At 37.9% G+C, this 19,630-nt stretch overlaps 3 protein-coding genes across 9 annotated transcripts in view; 2 read left to right on the forward strand and 1 right to left on the reverse strand.

Moving 5' to 3' along the window:
- LOC106095569 (restin homolog) overlaps nt 1-19,630 on the forward strand; it is a 194,204-nt gene that overhangs the window by 26,472 nt on the left and 148,102 nt on the right. The gene's annotated exons all lie outside the window — the stretch shown is intronic.
- The window catches only part of LOC106095571 (uncharacterized), a 99,369-nt gene that overhangs the window by 1,124 nt on the left and 78,615 nt on the right, over nt 1-19,630 (reverse strand). Inside the window, exon 1 of one of the 4 annotated variants that reach the window (XR_009397669.1) lies at nt 809-887. The exons of 1 other annotated variant lie outside the window; for it this stretch is intronic. Coding sequence is in view for 1 of the 3 variants with exons in the window: in XM_059365145.1 (XP_059221128.1) it covers nt 16,257-16,281 (25 nt within the window). In the remaining 2 variants the exon portion in view is untranslated. Of the gene's footprint in view, nt 1-9; nt 888-16,256; nt 16,936-19,630 lie in introns of those variants that run through there. 2 more of the 4 variants (XR_009397668.1, XM_059365145.1) reach the window with 2 other exon arrangements.
- LOC131995880 (uncharacterized) lies at nt 11,445-12,320 on the forward strand. The gene is made up of 2 exons (XM_059365146.1): nt 11,445-11,709; nt 11,767-12,320. Exons 1-2 carry the CDS (start codon nt 11,492-11,494, stop codon nt 12,167-12,169), a joined length of 621 nt encoding a protein of 206 aa, XP_059221129.1. The 5' UTR covers nt 11,445-11,491; the 3' UTR covers nt 12,170-12,320.

The following is a 19,630-nucleotide window of genomic DNA, read 5'->3' on the forward strand; positions in this document are numbered from 1 at the left end:
GCTACTTACAAAATCCTTAAATATTTTCCATGCCACGCCCCTATGTTGGTTCATATCTGGTATTGTGTCCCCACCTAAGTGCCGGTATCTGTTAGATGCGCAAGCCGGGCAATGACATAGGAAATTCTCCAACGTCTTATCATCTTATCCGCATGCCCTACTCATGCTATCACTTGTCGCATCGATTTTACATAAGTCAGCTCGTAGTCTTATGTGTCCGGTTATGATGGCGAAAGTTATATTGACCTCCTTCTTACTTCTTTTTACTAATAGCCTCGCTTCTCACGATCTGGACCTCCCTATAGGATTTTCGTCGTCCTACCGACAGTTTCGCTGTTCCACAGGTTTACATGTGCATTCGTCGCCCACTCCCTTAACTCGGATTGCGTCGACCCGAAAGGCTTCGGGTTAACCAAGTTTATTGACGGCAGTTCTCTGGACTTCACTGCCAAATTGTCTGTTTGCTCATTCGCAGTAACTCCGCTATGCCCTGGCACCCAAACGATGCGGATTTTGCCTCCCTCGGAGAATTTTTCCTTTCCGCGTTAATTTCCTTCTTACATTCCAACACTGTTCGTGAGCTTACTGTCCTGGTTTTTATTGCCCTTATGGCCTGTGTACTGTCCGTTAACACCACACCACCTCACGCATTCCGTGATCGCCCGGGTCTCCGCCTGCATGACCGTATTATGGCCTTGGGTTCTCAATGTAGACCCCCAGTCCTATTCTGTCCTCTAGCTTTAATCCATCCGTGTAACACAATCTTTCTTCATTTACACCACGCGAAAAATATGTTTCTTATTCTTACTTTAAAATTTAGACAAAAATGTAACTAATAAGATTTTTCTCCAAAATTCTTTTTTCTATAGAAATTTATTGTGTTTATATCTATTTCTATCTATGACAAAGTTTGACACTTAAACTAACTACAAAACATTTTGTTAAGGCCCATCTTGACTTGGGAAAGTTAAAAAAAATACCGCAAACAATAGCAACGAAATTTCTATATTTTATTTTTTTTTATTCAAAGGACCGACTGGTTGTCAAAACAAAGATAAATGCTGTATGATAAATTTTGACCACTCTGCCCCCTCTCTGCTCATGCTGGCTTCTCCAAATTAGCGCCATCTACTGGCTGTTTCAATTGGATTTAGTCGATCCAGATCCAGATCCAGTAGATGGCGCTAGTTTAAATGTTGGTGCTACGCGCTTGGAGCGGTTTAACGCCTATAACATTGGTCATCATATGGTAGTTGCCCATAAATGACTATATGACTACCTATAAAATATTCATAATTTAGTCTTTTTTTGAAAATCTAATAAAAGTGCCATATTAAACAATTTTCTGTGGTAAAGAACCTGTCTATATCTTGTCTATCGATGAGCTAAAAATGGTTGCAACCTTAACGTTAAGGTTTGCAACTCCTATTACGCTGAACGTCATAATTTTGGGGGTATGGCGGCCTCCATTTATTTGTGCCCCGACACATTATTTAAATCACACAGTGTCCTGTTAGGTCATTATGATTGATCGACTTTTGTGAGGTGAGGTGGTCCGCTAGATATATGAGCACTCTACTCAAAAATACTTATCACTTGATCCCCCATTGTTTTAATTGGTCAAATAACCTATTGGAGGCGATTTTAGAAGGTAAAATACCACCTGGATTCTTCGGCATAAAGTTTATTGCCATATTCGCAATCTGCTCCCAAATGCCTTTCTTTTGAGTTTCATCAAGCTTATCGGGGGTGGGGTAACCATCAATTACTTGGACCTCTTTTTTATGTCATTTTAGCCGAACCGGACCCGCTTCGCTGCGCCTTCTTATATCTCTAATATCTTTTTAGGGTGGGGACACTTCGCCCTGAATGCGGATATCGAATTCGTGCCATTGTAGCCTATGACGCTGAACGCGTTTGAATCCTGGCGAGAACATCGGACAAAGCGGTGTGTATCCCCTTTTAATGTTGGCAACATTTGCGAGGTACAATGCCATGTATGTCACTTATCATTGAGTTTAAACTTGAATCGGAAAGCACTCATTGATATGTGAGAATTTGCCCCTTCTCGGTTCCTGGTGGTAATGTTCTTCCTTAGGGGAGGGATGCCACCTCAGACATTGCAACTCAAATATGGATATCAAATTCGTGCTGCACTTCCAAATCCCTTTAATTAGAGCCGCGTATTGCAATGGCCGGTAAATAAGAACCGTGTGGAGGGTGTTTTGGAGCTGGGGCGGCCACCGGCACTTTGCACTGAAAATAGATATCAAATTCGTTCTTTATTTCCAACGGAAATGACATTCAGTTTAAGGGGTGCATTAGGGCAATCGGTTCAGCCAAGTATCATATAGTCATAATGGGTCTAATGGCGCTGTTGAGGGGTGGCGTGGCCCCCTATACTTCGATCTGATTTTGTATGCTAGATTCAAAATCTACTCCCGAATACCTTTCATTTGGGGGAGTTTTGGGGTTGGGCTGCTAGATGTGTACTTAGACTCAAATTTAATACCACATTCGTATTCTACTCCCCAATACCTTTCCCATAATGTCATGATCAAATAATGTCAAAAAAACCTATTTTAAGGGGTTTTGGGGTTTGGGGCGGCCCCAGGTACTTGGACTCAACTTTTATTATGGAATTCGTACTCTACTCATGAATACCTTTTATTTGAATTCCATATTGTCCCGATCGGTCCACTTTTATTTTTGGATAGTACTTTTGTGGTAAGGGGGAGGCCCCCCTTACCCCCTCCTCCCGATATCATTATATAGCCTATGTTTCCTTCCAGACCTACCTACACAATATGTGAAAATTTTAAGGTAATCGGTTCAGCCGTTTTTGAGTCTATACGGAACAAACAGACAAACCGACAAAAAAAACACAAATTGAATTTTATATATAAGATTCGTAGTCTACCCCCGAATACTTTTCATTTGAGTCCTATATTGATATGTACGTCCAATATGTCTGTTTGAAGCAAGGCGACCCCTTGGATACTTGAACCCAATTTTTAATACCATATTCGTATTCTACTCTCCAATTGCTCCTATCGGTCCACTTTTGATTTTGGGTGGTGTTTTTGGGGAAACGCGGGAGGGTCCACCCCCATCCAATATGAACAAATCCTGACCATATTCGTTATTTACTACCGAATAACTTTCATTCGAGTCCCATGTTGTCATTATCGTCCAATAAATTTATTTTAAAGGGTTTTAGGGTCGCGGCAGCCCCCCAGCTCCTTGAACCCAATTTTACTTGGATCCAATCTTGAATAAATTTCATCTCAGTCCCATATTGTCGCGATCGGCCAACTTTTATTTTTGGGTCGTACATTTGGTGTAAGGGGAATAGTCCGCCCCCCTTCCGATATGAAAAAATTATATAGCATATTTCTCTTTCCAGACCACTCCCCAAAATCTGTGAAAATTTCAAGAAAATCGGTTCAGCCGTTTTTGAGTCTATAAGGGGACAGGGGACAGTATGAGTCGGTTCACATTCGAAAAGTAGGGACTTTGTAAATAAGTACGTTTATGTACTCGCTTCACTTTTCCACTCTCATACGTTATAAGTTTGTGCAAACTGTTGGTAGTTAAAAAGATTATTTTGATCCATCTCAGAATGTGTATTTATTTTATAAAAACAAGAAAATTATTTTTAACAAAAAAAAAAAAATTGTTGACAACAGGCTATTAGCGATACCTCGTCTTTTAAATGGCAACGTATAGTTGCATCGCCTTTCCCTGCGTGTGGGAAGAGATAACTGATTTACTGTTTTTTCTATCTTGCTACATTGGCAGGTTGCTGTTCGGCAAATATTTCGATTTGAAAATATGGCAACTGCGAGGGCGTCTGGCATTTTGGAATGCACGATGATTTTAATTATTGGTCAATTAAAAGGCATTTTTTGCAATTTATTTAATAAAAACATTCGTTTTTTTAACTGCAAAAGGCCCGAACTGGCTACGTAAATAAGATTTTCCAGAATTTTGTTTTTGCTGTGGGAGTTGTTTTTCTTTTTGTTAATCATGGATTTTCGATTTTTTTATACATCTATTCGTTGATATTTGTTGTGTTGCTGCTTGCCGTTTGCTCATGTCATAATGGCCTTTCGCTCCAAAAGGCGTGGTTTATATAACGAACAAATTGTGCAGTTACATGATATGTAATTTCAATTTAAAATTTAAAAGTTGTAGATATTTGTTTGCCATTGAAAAAGGAAATACCCATATTTAGAAATACTGTTGTACAGGTTATAAGTTCACTTAACCCATTTTAGACAGGTGTTGCGTTTTCGTATTAGTGACTTGGCGAAAATGTACATGGATGTATTAGCTGTATGTTACTGACTTATAATGAAAAAATATAGAAATTATATATTTTTTTAAAAAGTTGCCTGTGGTATTTTTATTGTAATTTTTCGTAAAATAAGCCAACGAAAATTTTTTTTTGGAAAAAATTTAAAAAATTTCACTTTTTTACAACCTTTATATTTTGGTGGAAAAGAGAAATACAATATGTTGTAATATTAATTTTAATACATTCCGAAGTCTACTAGAAGATCAAAAAAAATATATATGTATATTCAATTTTATTTTTGATATTAAATATATTGTCTGTCCTATTTTTTTCCAACCCCAATTACTTGGGAACTATACTACAAAAAATCACAAAGTGTACCTTTTTTTATGGGAGAACCGAAAGCACAAGAAGGATTAGTGATCTAAAATGGGTGAAACAATCCACAAACGTGCAAAAAATATACTTGAGATGTTGTAGGTTGTTCTGAAGGTTGCAATAGGCTATACATTTTTTTGATATCAGAGGCTGTCCAAAATCAAAAGTGAACCGATCGGGGCAAAATGGGACTTTAATGAAAGTTAATCGGGGGTAGAGTACAAATGTGATATTAAAAATTGGGTTCAAGTACCTAGGAGGTAGTCCCAAGACCAAAATCGTCCCCAAATAGGCATATTCGATGATCATGCCAATATGGGACTAAAATAAAAAAATATATGGAATTAAAAATAGAGTCCAAGGAATGCAGGGTCCATCCACCCCCCTAAAACCGTCCCAAAAATGGGAATATAAGCGGATCATGGCGATATGAGGTACAAATGAAAGGTACTTGGGAGTAGAAAACGAACATGAAATGAAAATTTGTGTCCAAGTATCTGAGTGGCATTATACCCATGTCCACCCCAAACAGGTTAACTGACCGATCATGACAATGTGGGTATCAAGTGATATATGTATATTTTTAAGTAGTCTGCGAACTGGCATTCAAATTTGTACACAAGGGCCTTATAAATGGTACTGGAGAACTTTATACGAGGGTTGCCTTTATATTTTGGGATCGTACAACCCTTGTGTTGCAATCTTCCAACTGACTGCTCTATTGTAAAGCTTGACATTTTTGAGGTTGTACGTACTCAGATCGTTTTTATATACGAGCGCTATTTGTGTCGTTTACAGTAACTTAAAAGATTCATCTCGTCCAAAAAATGGAAATAAATCGTGAACATTTTCGTGCGAATTTCGTGAAGGTCTCCAAAATCAGTTGTTGTTCCAAAAACCATTGATGCTGTGCGCCAACTGATATTGAAAGATCGTCATGTGACCAATCGTGAGATTGAGACAACCTTAGTCATTAGTGGAACCAGTATACACTTATGCAGTATTGAAATGAAATTGGTTGGATCCCACACAATTTGTCAATCGATCAAAAAAAGGCTCGTGTCGATTGGTCGAAAGAAATGCTCCAAAAATACCAAACAACTGAATTTTTGAGCACTCAAAACATCGATTTGATGAGTCATCGTCGTATAGTCCTGACTTGGCACCGAATGACCTCTTTTAATTCCCATACGTAAAAAATAAAATGAGAAGTCAACGTTTTTCGACACATGAAGAAGCGGTTGATGCGTTCAGAATGCATGTTTTTGGAGATACCTCAATCAGAGTGTCAAAAGTGCTTCGACAATTGGTTCAAACGCATGCAGAAGTGTATATATCTTAATGGGGAATATTGTGATAAACAAGCGATTGTTGATAATTGATATATGTTTTTGTGTTCTCTAATCTCGAAATATAAAAGGCAACCCTCGTATGATACATAGTATGTAAGGAAAATTTTTTGAGTGGTATTGATAAAGGCTTGGCAAAGCAAGCCGGGATTAGCTATTAATTAATTTATATTAATTTAATGGGTAGATTACACTGGTCTACACGACTTTTGCTTCCTTAGATTTCTTAAGGGGTTTTATCACAAATTTGCAAATCCGACAGATTTCTACAACAGCTCTTGTTTTTAAATTTAGCTTAGGATCTTATTATTATTATTAAAATTTTCGTTTCAGACACTAAAAATATTTTAGAGTTGTTTTATGATATGAATTCGCATATAAGATGATGTGTCATTGATACAACAACCATTATTTGGCGGCACAGCAACAACTATTTAAAATAATTTATTAAATTAATTGGTTATGGGTGCCTATGGTTATTAAATATTTTATAATTATATCCACACATGACATACGTCATACGCCACCTTGGTCACTGATTTTCCGGTGCTACGCACTTTATGGCAACACTTGGAGATTGAGTCGAACAAAATTACCTCGAGTCGAAAAAAAAGGAACCATACGACATAATGAATGTGAAATAAATTCGAATATAACTATCCGAGTCTAAACCCATCAAAGCTCCCTACATGTGAGATTATGAAGTATCTTTCTATAAACAAAAGGATTTTTTTTTTGAAAATGTGTCCCCCGTGGCCCTTTGAACAAAGATGGCCCCTCCAAATTTGGTCAGCAGACAGGTCTCGAGATGCTCTATCCAGTTATGTCAGATATTAGCCCAAAAAGATAACCTAAAGAGGTGGAATATGCCATTTATTAAAAAAAAAAAAAATACATGGTAGAGAAATGTGGCCACCATGGCCATTTAGACAAAGATGGCCTCTCGAGACAGGTCTCGAGATCCAGTTATGCCAGATATTAACCCAAAAAGATCTCCTAACGAGGGCGAATATGGATATTTATTTAAAATTTGGAAGGGCCATCTGATCCCAATTTGGAAAGAGCATCTTTTTCCGTGTGGACATGGTGGCCACATTTCTCCCCAGGATAAATTTTTTTACAAATGTCCATATTCGACCTCTTTAGGAAATCTGGTTGGGCAACTATCTTACATGACATGATAGATAGTTGCTCGAGACCTGTCTGCCGGCCAAATTTGGAAGGGCCATCTTTTTTCATGTGGCCACATTTCTCTCCGGGATCACTTTTTTTAATAAATGGCCGCATTCGACCCCGACAGGACATCTGCTTTTACTAATACCTTATATGCCTCGATAGAACATCCCGAGAACTGTCTGCTGACCAAATTTGGAGGGGCCATCTTTGTCCATATGGCCACGGGGGATACTTTTTCAAAAAAAAAGCTTTTTTTCTATATAAATATAGTTCATAATCTCACATGTAGGGGGCTTTGATGGTTTTTGTCTCGGCTAGTTGTATTCGAATTTACTCACATACATTCAAATAGTGCCAAGAAAACCACGCTTTTTTCAACCACTTTGGTACTACTTTTCCAAAACGAATAAAAAAATATTCTTGTTGCTCGATATATACTGTCAAGGTGTAACTGTAGCCCAGTTCTCTTAATATGACTCCCAAATTAGGTCGCCATAGTCGCCTTATGTATCAAAAAGTCATAGCTTAGGTTCAAATTACAAAGAAACTATCAAATAGTACCAATTGCGGTACAGAACGCAAGATTTCTCCGACTTCATGTACGATTTTTCGAATTTTGCTTCTTCAAACCTTATTTTTTAAGACTCTCTTAAATTTGAGCCCAATTACATAATTCTAGTCCATCCCACCTTATCCCGTACCGATGATCGAAGACCAACATTTCATGATTCTAGCTTAGCCGTTTGGGCTGGGCGATAATCAGTCAGTCAGTCACGCATCTCTTTTATATATAGAGATAAGAAGAGACTTAAAAATTTTCTTTTTCTTCACCTACAATATAAGTCATATTTGCCTAATTTCATGAAGATTGACCTGTTCGTTGATTTAAACGACACTTTTGAGGTCAAATGTCCCACTGTGTGACTTACTTACTTTACTTTAATTGGCTATGACAGAACATTTGTTCCACTAGCCGAATGTAGAATAGCGATCCAAGCGCCTCGATCTTCTGCGCTCATTCTTAAATCTCTGACAGCAAGTTTCAAAAGACTTCTTTGTTGGAGCTTCTTCATCCATTCTGACAACATTACCTAGCCAACGCAGCCGTTGTGTTTTGATGCGTGTAATTATGCTATCGTGGTCATACAGCTCATGGTTCATACGTCGCCTATATTTTCCATTAACGCAAACTGGTACATATATTTTATGAAGAATCTTTCTCTCAAATGCTACAAGCACTACCTCATCTGCTTTCACAAGCACCCATGCCTCAGAACCATATAACAACACGGGTAGTATCCGTATCTTGTATAGTGTAATATTCGTCTGTCGAGAGGTGGCCGTGTTTCTAAACTGCTAACTTAATCCAAAGTAGCATCAGTATTATTCTTCGCTTAATCTCAAAATTGGTGTCATTCTTTTTGGTTACGGCGGTGCCGAGGTAGATAAAGTTGCTGACTATCTCAAAGTTGCGGTTTCCAACTTTCTCTATTTTCTTTATCTGCTCGGTTGTACAAGGCGTTTTTGGAGTTGAAACCATCCATTTCGCTGCCAGACGCATCTTGACTGAGTCTTTTTCGATTTTTTCAAAGGCTGCAGTTACTTCTTCCGGTGACCGACCTATGATGTCGATGTCGTCGGCATAGGCGAGTAGCATGTGTTCTCTTGTGATTAGTGTGCCATATCTATTCACATCTGCATTTCTTATACTCTTCTCCAGTAGGATATTAAAGAGATCACACGATATGCTGTCTCCTTGTCTGACAGCCTATCGTGAGATCTCTTTAATATGCTGCTGGAGAGAAACGCGTATCAGAAAGTGTCATCCTGCAAAGTCTTATTAATTTTGCAGGGATACCAAACTCAGACATGGCTTGAAATACCTTTGAACGTAAAGGGGTATCGGAAGTGGCTTTGCAATTTTGATAAAAAAAATTTCGTTGAGTGTAAAAAAAAACCATTAATAATGTATATTTGGAAACAACCATGGACCTAAAGAATACGATTCTCAACGCTCACCAACTTTAAAAAAATTTTGAAAACCTAATTTTCCACAATACGAACCTATCATTTTGAGTCTGCTAGTAAATGTACCAAAGATGACTTAATAGGTACACTGTTTTCCAATTTTGTGACTCGTTTATCGATATCAAAGCAAAACAAGCACAATAATATAGCACTGTGTACAGATAAAGACATTTCATTGAGTTTGAAGCTCATTCAGCGGTGTGGCCATACGTACAAACATAACTATAACGGAGAGTCATCACACACCTGCCCACCCAATCACCTCGCAGCGTTAAAATGGCAGTAAAAGAGGCGCAATAAAAGGTGATGCAATAAAAATAGACAAAGCCAGACTTGCATCCCTTCCCCGCCAGTAACATGCCATCATTAAGACTTGACAAATTCTGGATGAACTCATGATCTAGCACAAGTGTGGGAAACAAGTTGTCGGGAAATTGATAATTGGTTGCGGGCAGTGTGCTGATAGTAGTGTGTATAAAACCAACATAAAATGCCGGTATGCACTCACTTATTGAAGGTGGTAGTGAGCGAAAAGCTTCACCAAAATAAACCTTCCTGCCCCCGGTTGCTACTCATTGGTACTCTCATATCTCCCATACTTATGTTGATGTTCCCCTGCTCCACACATTGAAATTAACTAAAAGTTTTTTTCTCCATCCACCTTCTAGAAGAGTTATAAGTGAGAGCAAACCCCGTTGAGAGCGAGCGAGGTGGAGAAGAAGAGCTGCGCTTGTGTTGGTGTACGATATTCTTCTTCGGTGTGTATACCCCCAATACTTTGCTTCACTGGATCGAGCAACGATTTGAGGTGGCTTCAGTTACTGTTACGATATTCACTAAAGCGGACGTGTTTGCCGCGTTGAAAGCAGCCGAGAAACAAAAGCAAATATAAATTCAAGACTCAGCAAACACAAATAATTGGCAACATTTTAAAACGATTTTCAGTTTAACGAGGAATTGTGGATTACAAAAGAAACTAATTCAACTTAATTTTTGTTAGAAGAAAAAGGTGATTTAAGCATTATTTTAACTAATTCTTTATGGGTTCGAAGTGCTTGCAAAACGAAAAACATCACGTCACCAATTGGAAGGAATTATTGACGAAATTTTTTAAAACGCATTAAACTTTGGCTGTATCAAAATCAAGTTCAATAATGTGTATGTCCTTGTCGATTTAAAAATGACATAAACAAAAAAAAAAAAAAACAAGTGCCAGTTTAACTGAGAGTGGTCAAGTCCGAGGATATGTAATCGTTGTTTTTTTTTTCAATAAAATAACCTAACATTGCTGTTCCTTAATGTTGAATGAGCTAAAAATAGAAAACGCTTTAAAAATCAATGATCGTGCAACTTGAAGAAAAAAGACAACTCAAAAGATTTCTATATAATCGAAGATAAAAACAAACAACAAAAAATCAATTACAGTCAAAACAAAAGCTACGACAGTATTGTGAAATTAATCGGCCGTAGTTGTAGCACCGAACGAACACACTTGTAATTGTTGTCTACTAACTTACTCGTAGTTGATTGGGCATTACATCGTACCGCCACGCCACCTCTGCCGTCGTACACGAATTCTGCTGCTGTCAACCGCCCTCCGCCCGGCATTTGTCGTTTACTTCACCTCATTGTGCGTGTGGTGTGATTCCGATGATGTTTGTGCCGGATTATCGTATTTGGTTTTCGGGTTGACTCTGCGACGCCGGTTCTGTTTTCGATTCTCCTCGACTAGAATTTCCAGTAGTTAAATTACTAAACAATGCAATTATTCGCAAACACCGACAACAACACCATAATGCTCCAATCCAATCCTCGTAGCGGTGGGGTGGGTTGAATGCAAAAAGCACAAAGTGAAGGCGGGCGGTTTGACAGCCAGTCACCCAGAGGCAAGGAACGAGTAGTGGTGTCATGAGGTACTCGTTTCGCGTGTCACTTCGAGACCGCGTTCGCATAGTACAATCACCAACAAAGTATACTGTATGGTCAGAAAAATGATCTAAAGCTGATACACTGATAAGTCACAACAAAGCATTTTATGGGACTTATCTCAATGATCGAAATATCAGTTAACTGCAATTATTTAAATGTTGAAAGATAATTCTAATCGCTATTCATAACACATTTGTTAACTTGTAATCCAAATCATATGATGAACTAGTAAAATCGCATTAAACTTGCCTGAGCAGAATAGTGAGAAACTACTACCAATTTCTTAAAAAGGATTTTAAAACTACCAGTTTGTACTCCAAACTACGTACTCATGCTAGAAACGGAGGTAGAGGATACACATATATATACCCTGGGACTGCACTTAAAATATATAGGAAAAACTCTGTTTCAGCATTCGGGCGCTAGATTGCCAAACCAGCTATCCAATATTGCATTACGCAGAAATGTCTTCTGGGTAAAAGAACTGAAATCCTTAGCTGCAAGTATGGATATTCAATGGCCTGAAGCATTTCCTTCATCAAGCCTATGGTATGACTTTACCAAGAAACTTATAAACAGCTTAAAACTGAACCTCTATCAAAATAGGATTCACAGAAAAACGGAAAGCCAACAAAGAATATATAAATACCTGGACCCGAACAAAGCCTATCTCTATCTTAATGAGCGATACACATCAGAAAATATTACTTGGATATTTAAAGCTCGCAGTGGAATGATATCCCTGGGTTACAATAACTTTGAAGAGAATGAGTCGGAAAAAATGTGTAAGCTTTGCAACCTAAGAGAAACAGAAACTTTGGACCATTTCCTTGGAATTTGTCCGGTTCTAAGAGAATTTAGATTGGCCGCCTTTAGTAAAGCATCATTGAGCTTCGTAGAAGTACTCCATATACTAGACGGAATTGAAGTGGGAAATTGGGATAAGCTAACAACTTATTTACGAATGGCTTATAATTATCGGCAACTTTTATTAAATGAATATCATTAATTAAAATTTAAAGTTTATGCGACAGACGTTATACACATAGTCGCTAATAAATATTACTTCTTTCTAAGAATAAATGTACATATTTAGAAAATTAATTTTAAGTAACATATCTGCTATGAATCAAAGATTTTATTCGAATAAAGAAGTCCTACTACTACTACTACTACCAATGGTGTAACTAGTGGGGGCTAGGTCCATTGAAGAGCCATAAAAGAAGTAAAATAATGTGATTTTCAAAACCAGAGGCCTCGAGCAACCGCTCTGGTTAAAATTGGTGTGAAAGTTGGATGACATTAGTCTACTTTGCATACCAAATTTAAGCCAAATCGGCTCGAAATTACACTCAAAAAATTTTGAACCTCAACACTAGTTAAAATGAACTAACTTTGGGAAATATTGAACTTCCTATGGCGCTAAAGAATTATGTGCTCGCTAAGAGTTCAATAATTCCATAATAGTTACACAAATGTTTTTACATACTATTAGTTCACTTTTTACCTCCCACTGGTTAAATATGTACTAACAAGTATTGAAACTGAAAAATCGCTATTTCCGAACTCTTCGAAGCATCTACTTGGAGATTGGCGGGCCATGATTTTTTGAGGTTGATCGAAGGATTATCATAACGGAATTTATGGTCAAGAAAGCCTTGAGAAGCTTCAAACCATTTAAGTCACCCTGATCTGATGGAATATTTCTGGCGTTACTACAAAAGAAGGCCGACTATCTGGCGCCTCATCTGGCAAGTATTTTCGCAGCGTGCCTAGGACTTGCATATACTCCGAAAGCCTGGCAGGAGGCAAGGGTGGTGTTTATGCCCAAGCCCGGCAAGGCAAGTTTTGCGACACCAAAGGCCTATAAGCCTTATGTCCTATCTACTCAAACCCATGGAACGCATTGTGTACACCATGATAAAGAGTAGGACATAAAGCGAATTGGTCGAATACAAACAGCATCCGTATGTCAAGGGAAGGTCGGTGGCGACTGTATTGCACGAGGTTGTGCATAAAATAGAAGAATCCTTCGATGCCAAGACGTACACATTGACATCGAAGGGATGTTTTATAATGTGCGGACCGATACATTGATCCAATCCTTGGACCAGTACCGGGTGGACCGGGTCCTTAGAGACTGGATAAACCATCCAGTGGATAAATTGCGGGTCCCACGACTAAAATATAAAGGAGAAATTGGCACAGGGGGGCATTTTATGGCCACTCCTTTGATTGACCACCATAAATAACCTATTACGGATGCTGACTGAGGAGGGATTTGAACCCGTCTGCTATGCTATGACGATTTTTTAATACTTCTTAGGGTTAAGGATCTGAACCTGCTATTCAGAAGGGCTGAAATGGTCTTGCATTTGGCATACGACTGGGTTAGACCCAGGGGTCTCAATGTTAATTCAGAGAAGACAGAAATATGCCTGTTCACGAGGAAGACGAAGGTGAGTCAGTTTGACGCGCTACGTTTCCTCAATAAAACGATTTCGATATCTGATCTGGTTATATACTTAGGTGTGATCTTGGATAGGAAACTTAATTAGAACTGTCACATTCAGGAGCGCACTGAGAAGGCTCGCAGATGTTGGCCGCTAGGTAGCCGGGCCGTAGACTCGATTTGGGGCCTGAATCCGAGGATAGTCCACTGGCTCTACAGGAGCGTGATTAGACCAATCAATCAAGAGTGGGCCTGGGAGTCTACATTGAGAACCCAAGTGTAAACATCTTTACGGACAGTAAAATGACCATAAGGGCAATAACAACCAGGACGGTAAGATCGCGAACAGTCTAGAAGTGTAAGAAGGAGATTAACGCTTTCTCTGAGGATGGCACCATCCGCATCGTTTGGGTGCCGCGCCATAACGGAGTAAGGGGGAATGAAAGGGCAGACGATTTGACAGTGAAGGCCAGGGAACTGCCGTCGATAAACTTGGTTAACTCGAAGCCTTTCGGGTCGACGGAGTCCAATTTTAGGGTGTGGGCGACAAACGTGTTACATGCACTGTGGAACAGAGAAACGGTCGGTAGGACGGCGAAAATCCTATGGGTTGATCTGGATCGTGAGAGGACGAGGATATTACTGAAAGTAAGTAAGAAGGAGGTCAGTAGAGCTTTTGGTGTCATAACGGGACACATAGGACTACGCACTCACTTATATAAAATCGGTGCGGCAAGTGATAGCATGTGTAGGGCATGTGGGAAAGAGAATGAGACATTGGAACATTTTCTATGTCGTTGCCCAGCTATCGCGGCTAACAGACACCGGTGGTATGGAAAACAATTGAGGATTTTGTAAGTAGCACGGAATTCCTAACTTAAAATTTTCTTTTTCGAGGTTACTTTTTGGTTTTAGAACTTGCAGCAAGCCGATTACTGGCTTAGGTGTATGTCTAAAGTGGCATGCGGCAGATTAATATCTGCAAAAAGTCTACCAGAAATGGGACAGCAGTGTTTTTTGCAAAAACGGCAACCATTTTCTGCTGTTTTCAGATGGTAAAAAGTTAGCTGTACACGAAAAATGTCTAAAATATTTTATGAAGTTGTGTATTAGATCGTATCTTTTTATTTTTTTTTTGTGTTTCAGAACTAATTTTTTTTAATTTTCTAAGACAAAATATCTAGTAAAATCATATTAATGTTTTCAAACAAAATATGTACGTCTAAAATTACGAACACTCAAAAATTATGTGTCATTATCCAGACTTGACGAGGTCTCCACTCTGCTGACGCTGGCTAGAACAGACGTCTCAGTCATAGTGTCCGTCACGACAGGTCACTATCTGAGAGGAAAACATGATGACAGACTGAAGTTTGCAAGTAATGACTTCTGCAGAAGCTGTGAGGACGTCGAGGAAGAAGTGATTTTAGAAAATCTGAACATTTGCAAGTTGTTGGGATTTTTATAGCGATCTGGATGGTTCAACGAAACTAGAAGTCATCTTCCCTCTTCTGTTCCTGTGTGAAATATGAAATACTAACACTTAAATCTAAACTAATAGACTGTTGTATTTTAATTCTTATCTTGTTAGCAAAGTGCTGTCAAATATTCCGATCTGGAAACTATGCATCTTGAGTGCATGCTCCGGAGTGATCTGGTTGTAATAAATCATTAAGTCCAGACCAATAAAATTTGACGAGGCAGTGTTGGAGCGTAGTTACACCAGTACAACTCTGCTATGGATGGCAGATCCCCTACTCGGATTTTGTCCTGGCATCACTTGCGGAATATTTTCGCCCATTTTCAGACAACGGGTATTATATGAGTGTGCCGATTACATTCTCCATAAAAAACAAAAAGCAAGTAGACTATTTCCATATGAGAACCAGCATTTACATCCCGCTTCAGCGGGATGAATATGATGAATATTAATGAATATTATTTTTAGACGTAGATTCTTACAAGTCTTTAATAAGAATCAGATGTTTTTACAAATGTATATACTCGTATTTGATAGGTACTTGAAGATGACTTACGATTTGTTTTGTTGCCTTAGGGCATATACTTAAAAATAGTTGGAAACATTATTACCTACATTAATTGAATAAATAAAAAAAGGTATTGGTGGCTCAGTGATGGAAGTTCACAAATAGTGTTTGAAAGATAATCCCCCTTATTCCGGTTGGCGATGGCGTAGTCGAATTTCGAAGACTTTATTATGGTTGTCGAAGACGAAAATTCGTTTACATTTTTGGTATCACATAAGTCGAATTCGACTGTCAAATTTGACGAAAACAATCGATATATAAGTTAATTGCATTCTAAAATACATCACGCCTATTTGACGCAACAGTATGGAACCTACTTTTATATTATTATTTTTATTTACCACAATATTTTTCTATCATCAAACTATCGAAGGCGAACAAGTTACAGAATATCACGAAATGTGGAATTCGCCTTCGACTACGACTGCTGTTGATTTTCGCCTTCGAGAACGGGAATAAGGTTAATGTGCTGAATTAAATGAACAAAGATGATTTTGTCGTATCTGAAAGTTCTTACACCAACTAGTGCCGATTAGTTTTTTAGCCTCTGGCATGTATAATAGCCCTTTTGAGAAAAATAAAACGATTTTGCTCACCAATTTTGCTCGCATTTGGATGCATACATGTGCCACTTCCTGCTTGAGATTAATTTCTTAGTCTTTTCCTTCCGAATTTTTACAGATTGCATGAGGAAAAATGTTGCACTCTTGGTATTCTAACAAAGTTTCCATGCTTGCACACAGAATCTCTCTTTACATTGAATAGTATAACGACAATAGCTAAAACATTATTTGGTGGTTCCCATTAATATTTTTTGCTCCGTTTGATGTTTCAGTCATTGTTTATATTGCTCTGATGGGTGCAACTGTTATTATTTGATAATTATTTAATGAACTTTGCAATGCTGAAAGTTCTTCTAAATTGCTAAATGACTGACGGCGGGTTGTTTTTATTGTTTGTTCCGTGCTTTTTTCTTTCACTTGTTGCGCAGTCATCGCATTTTGGGGTAGACGGAAAGAAAGTCGTGATTTTGTTTTGGGTTCAGTACATTCGCTTTCGTGTCTTGACTGCTGGCCACCCATTCGTTTACTGCTAACAATTGTCATTCTCCAAAGCTGTTGCGAACCTTGGCTTTTGTTTTCTGTTCGTTTGGCTTTTTTTAATTCAAATGTTTTTTAAAATTTCCACTTCACTTCGCTCTTTTGTTATTGTACTTCGCCAGCCTGCCTTCTCGAGCGACGATAGTCTGACTGGCTGTTTGCTTCCATCATTTCCCTTGGAATCTCTTTATGATTTAATTTCATTTTCTAACGCTTTCAATGAAATGGAATGGAAATTTAATGTCAGCATTTGCGTGCTCATGCTACTCTCGTGTTTACCCATTGAAGGAGCTATCATTGCGTTTTTGTTTTCACTCTAACAAGGTTCTTGATAAGATATCGTGTTTGGAAATTATTTGCGGACATTTTCTTTAGTAATGACAGCTATCTAGGCTGATCAACAAGTCAACATTTTCCTAAAAACCGGTTTCGAACTTAAAATGATATTACGAATTAAAAAGATTTGCTTTAAAATTGATTTTTTTTTTGGAGAAAATTTTATTGATATTTTGTCTTAAGGGAAAGTTTGATTTGAAGATTTGTTTTAAGGGAAATTACCTAAAGACATGTTTTTGCATAAAATATCATTGAAAACTAACAATTAAATGCATGCTTTGGCAAAAATCCGATTTTTGTTTCAAATTCCAAAGATTATCATGACGAAAACCCGGTTTTATAAAACTATTTTCATTACCCTACTGCTATTTCAACATTGGAGAGCTGGGGAATAATTTTCTGCAAGCATCAATGCACATTAGGTACGTTGTGGAGAAGTGTAGCTATCAATCAATTGGCCAGTCCATCTGTGGGCCAAATGTGGCTGCTGTGACCCCATTGCCAAGTATACATCAACTATTGATGACATTGCAAACCGTAGCATGTCTTCAAGCGCCTAATTAACCGGCAATTCATTTGATGGCATGAAGGAATTGAAATTTCTCTTTAAGAAGATGGCACCATTATTTTTTTCTTTGCATTTTGTAAAGTAAAGGAAATAGGGAGGTAAACGTAAGAATGACTTAGCTGTCGTTAAGAACAAAAAAAAGGCAAAAAAAAAAAATAAACATAAAGCATAGAGAAAATTTCATTTTAGTTTAGTTTGAAAGACAAACTATTTTTGTGCATTTTCTAAAAGAAAACAAACAGAAGTTCTAAAGAGGTTAACTCGTATGGTGTCTTATATCAAAATCTTTTGCCAGCAGTGTAATGTTTCCATAACTGACTCTATTTTCTTGACAATTGTATCTTAATGCTCCTTTCCACAAGGTTACTGATGTTTACAATTTGACGTAGTTTTTTCGTTAGTAACCAAGCCACAGGATATACGATTTAATCAAATTCCATCTTAGTATAGAGCTACGAAATATGGGCGGAGAAACAATACGAGTTTTATTACAATCGCAGCTATGAGGATCTGCCAACTGATAGCTCTATCGTAAAGCTTGACATTTTTGAGGTTATACTTATGCAAAACGTTTTGATATACGAGCGCTATTTGTGTTGATTACAGTAACTTAAGAGATTCATCTCGCCCAAAAAATGGAATTAAATCGTGAATATTTTCGTGCGATTACTTTTTACAACTTTTGACTTGGAATAACTCAATGAAGCTCCATCAAGGACCAGTGTTTATCGATGGTATGGTGAATTCAACCGAGGTCGTAGTTCACTCCAAGACGAATTTCGTGAAGGTCGTTCAAAATCAGTTGCTGTTCCAATAACCATTAATGCTGTACGCCAACTGATATGTCAAGATCGTCATGTGAATATGTGTGTGGATCCCACACAATTTGTCAATCGCTCAAAAAAAGGCTCGTGTCGATTGGATTGGATCGAAATGTTTCAAAAATACGATCGCTGTGCTTGGAAACACGTCGACACTCATAGAAATTTGTTAGTAAAAACAGCAAACATTTTTGTTGAAACAGCAGAAATTCTGACCAAATTGGACGGCAGTAATTTGTTGCTAAAACAGCAAACATTTTCTGCCGTTTTCAAGTTTTGCAAATTAAAAAAAAAAAGCTTAAAAATGACATAAATATTTCAAACATTTTTATATTCCATCAGAACAAATAAATACTAATTTTTAATAAATGTTTTTGAACAAATAATTAACGGCAAAAGTTGTCAATTATTTTTACTTATATAAACAAAAGCCTCAATCCTTGTTTCCAAGTTCAAAGTTTTTTAATTTAATATCAGCAGACAGTGTTTGCTAATATCAGCAGACTAATTTTTCTAGGTGTATGACATCGTGACAAATAATGAATCGCGGATTAACGCGTATGAGATCGAAAGTTAACAGCAGTTGACTGTGTGGGAGTTTCAAGATGAGTCAAATCCAACAAAAGTTGCTCGCGCATGAAGCACTTCCAAGCATATGATTGCCTGTTTTTTCGGAAAAACTGGACATGTCGCAATCGTACAACTAGAACAACTCAGAACAGTCAATTCTGAGTGGTACACAACCATTTGCTTGTCAGTTGTCTTCCAAGAACTCAGGAAAACCAACCGCCAAATACGGATCACTCTTTACCACGACAATGCGAGCTCTCGCACATCGGCTCAAACAACTGCATTTTTGATCACTCAAAACATCGATTTGATGAGTTATCCGCCTTATAGAATGACTTCTTTTTATTCCGTACGTATAAAAAACAAAATTAGAGGTCAACGTTTTTCGAGGTCTGTAGCAGCACTCAGATACGATGTTCGGACTCGGCTACAAAAAGGAGGTCCCTTATGTAACTCGAAATCGAAAGAACATAAAAATGGGAACTATCTGTCAGCCATAACCGATTACGACTAAAATTCGTACAAAAATTAGAAGGCGCAGAAGAAGACTTTGTGCAAATTTGAGAAGATCGGTT

The sequence above is a fragment of the Stomoxys calcitrans genome, chromosome 3, assembly GCF_963082655.1.
Source record: "Stomoxys calcitrans chromosome 3, idStoCalc2.1, whole genome shotgun sequence".
Classification (NCBI taxonomy): domain Eukaryota; kingdom Metazoa; phylum Arthropoda; class Insecta; order Diptera; family Muscidae; genus Stomoxys; species Stomoxys calcitrans.

Bases quoted from the DNA above. Each gene is read 5' to 3' on its own strand.
- LOC131995880 (XM_059365146.1), top strand. From the start codon at position 11,492: ATGCTAGAAACGGAGGTAGAGGATACACATATATATACCCTGGGACTG. The intron at 11,710-11,766 runs GTATGACTTTAC...CTATCAAAATAG, and splicing joins TTTCCTTCATCAAGCCTATG to GATTCACAGAAAAACGGAAA.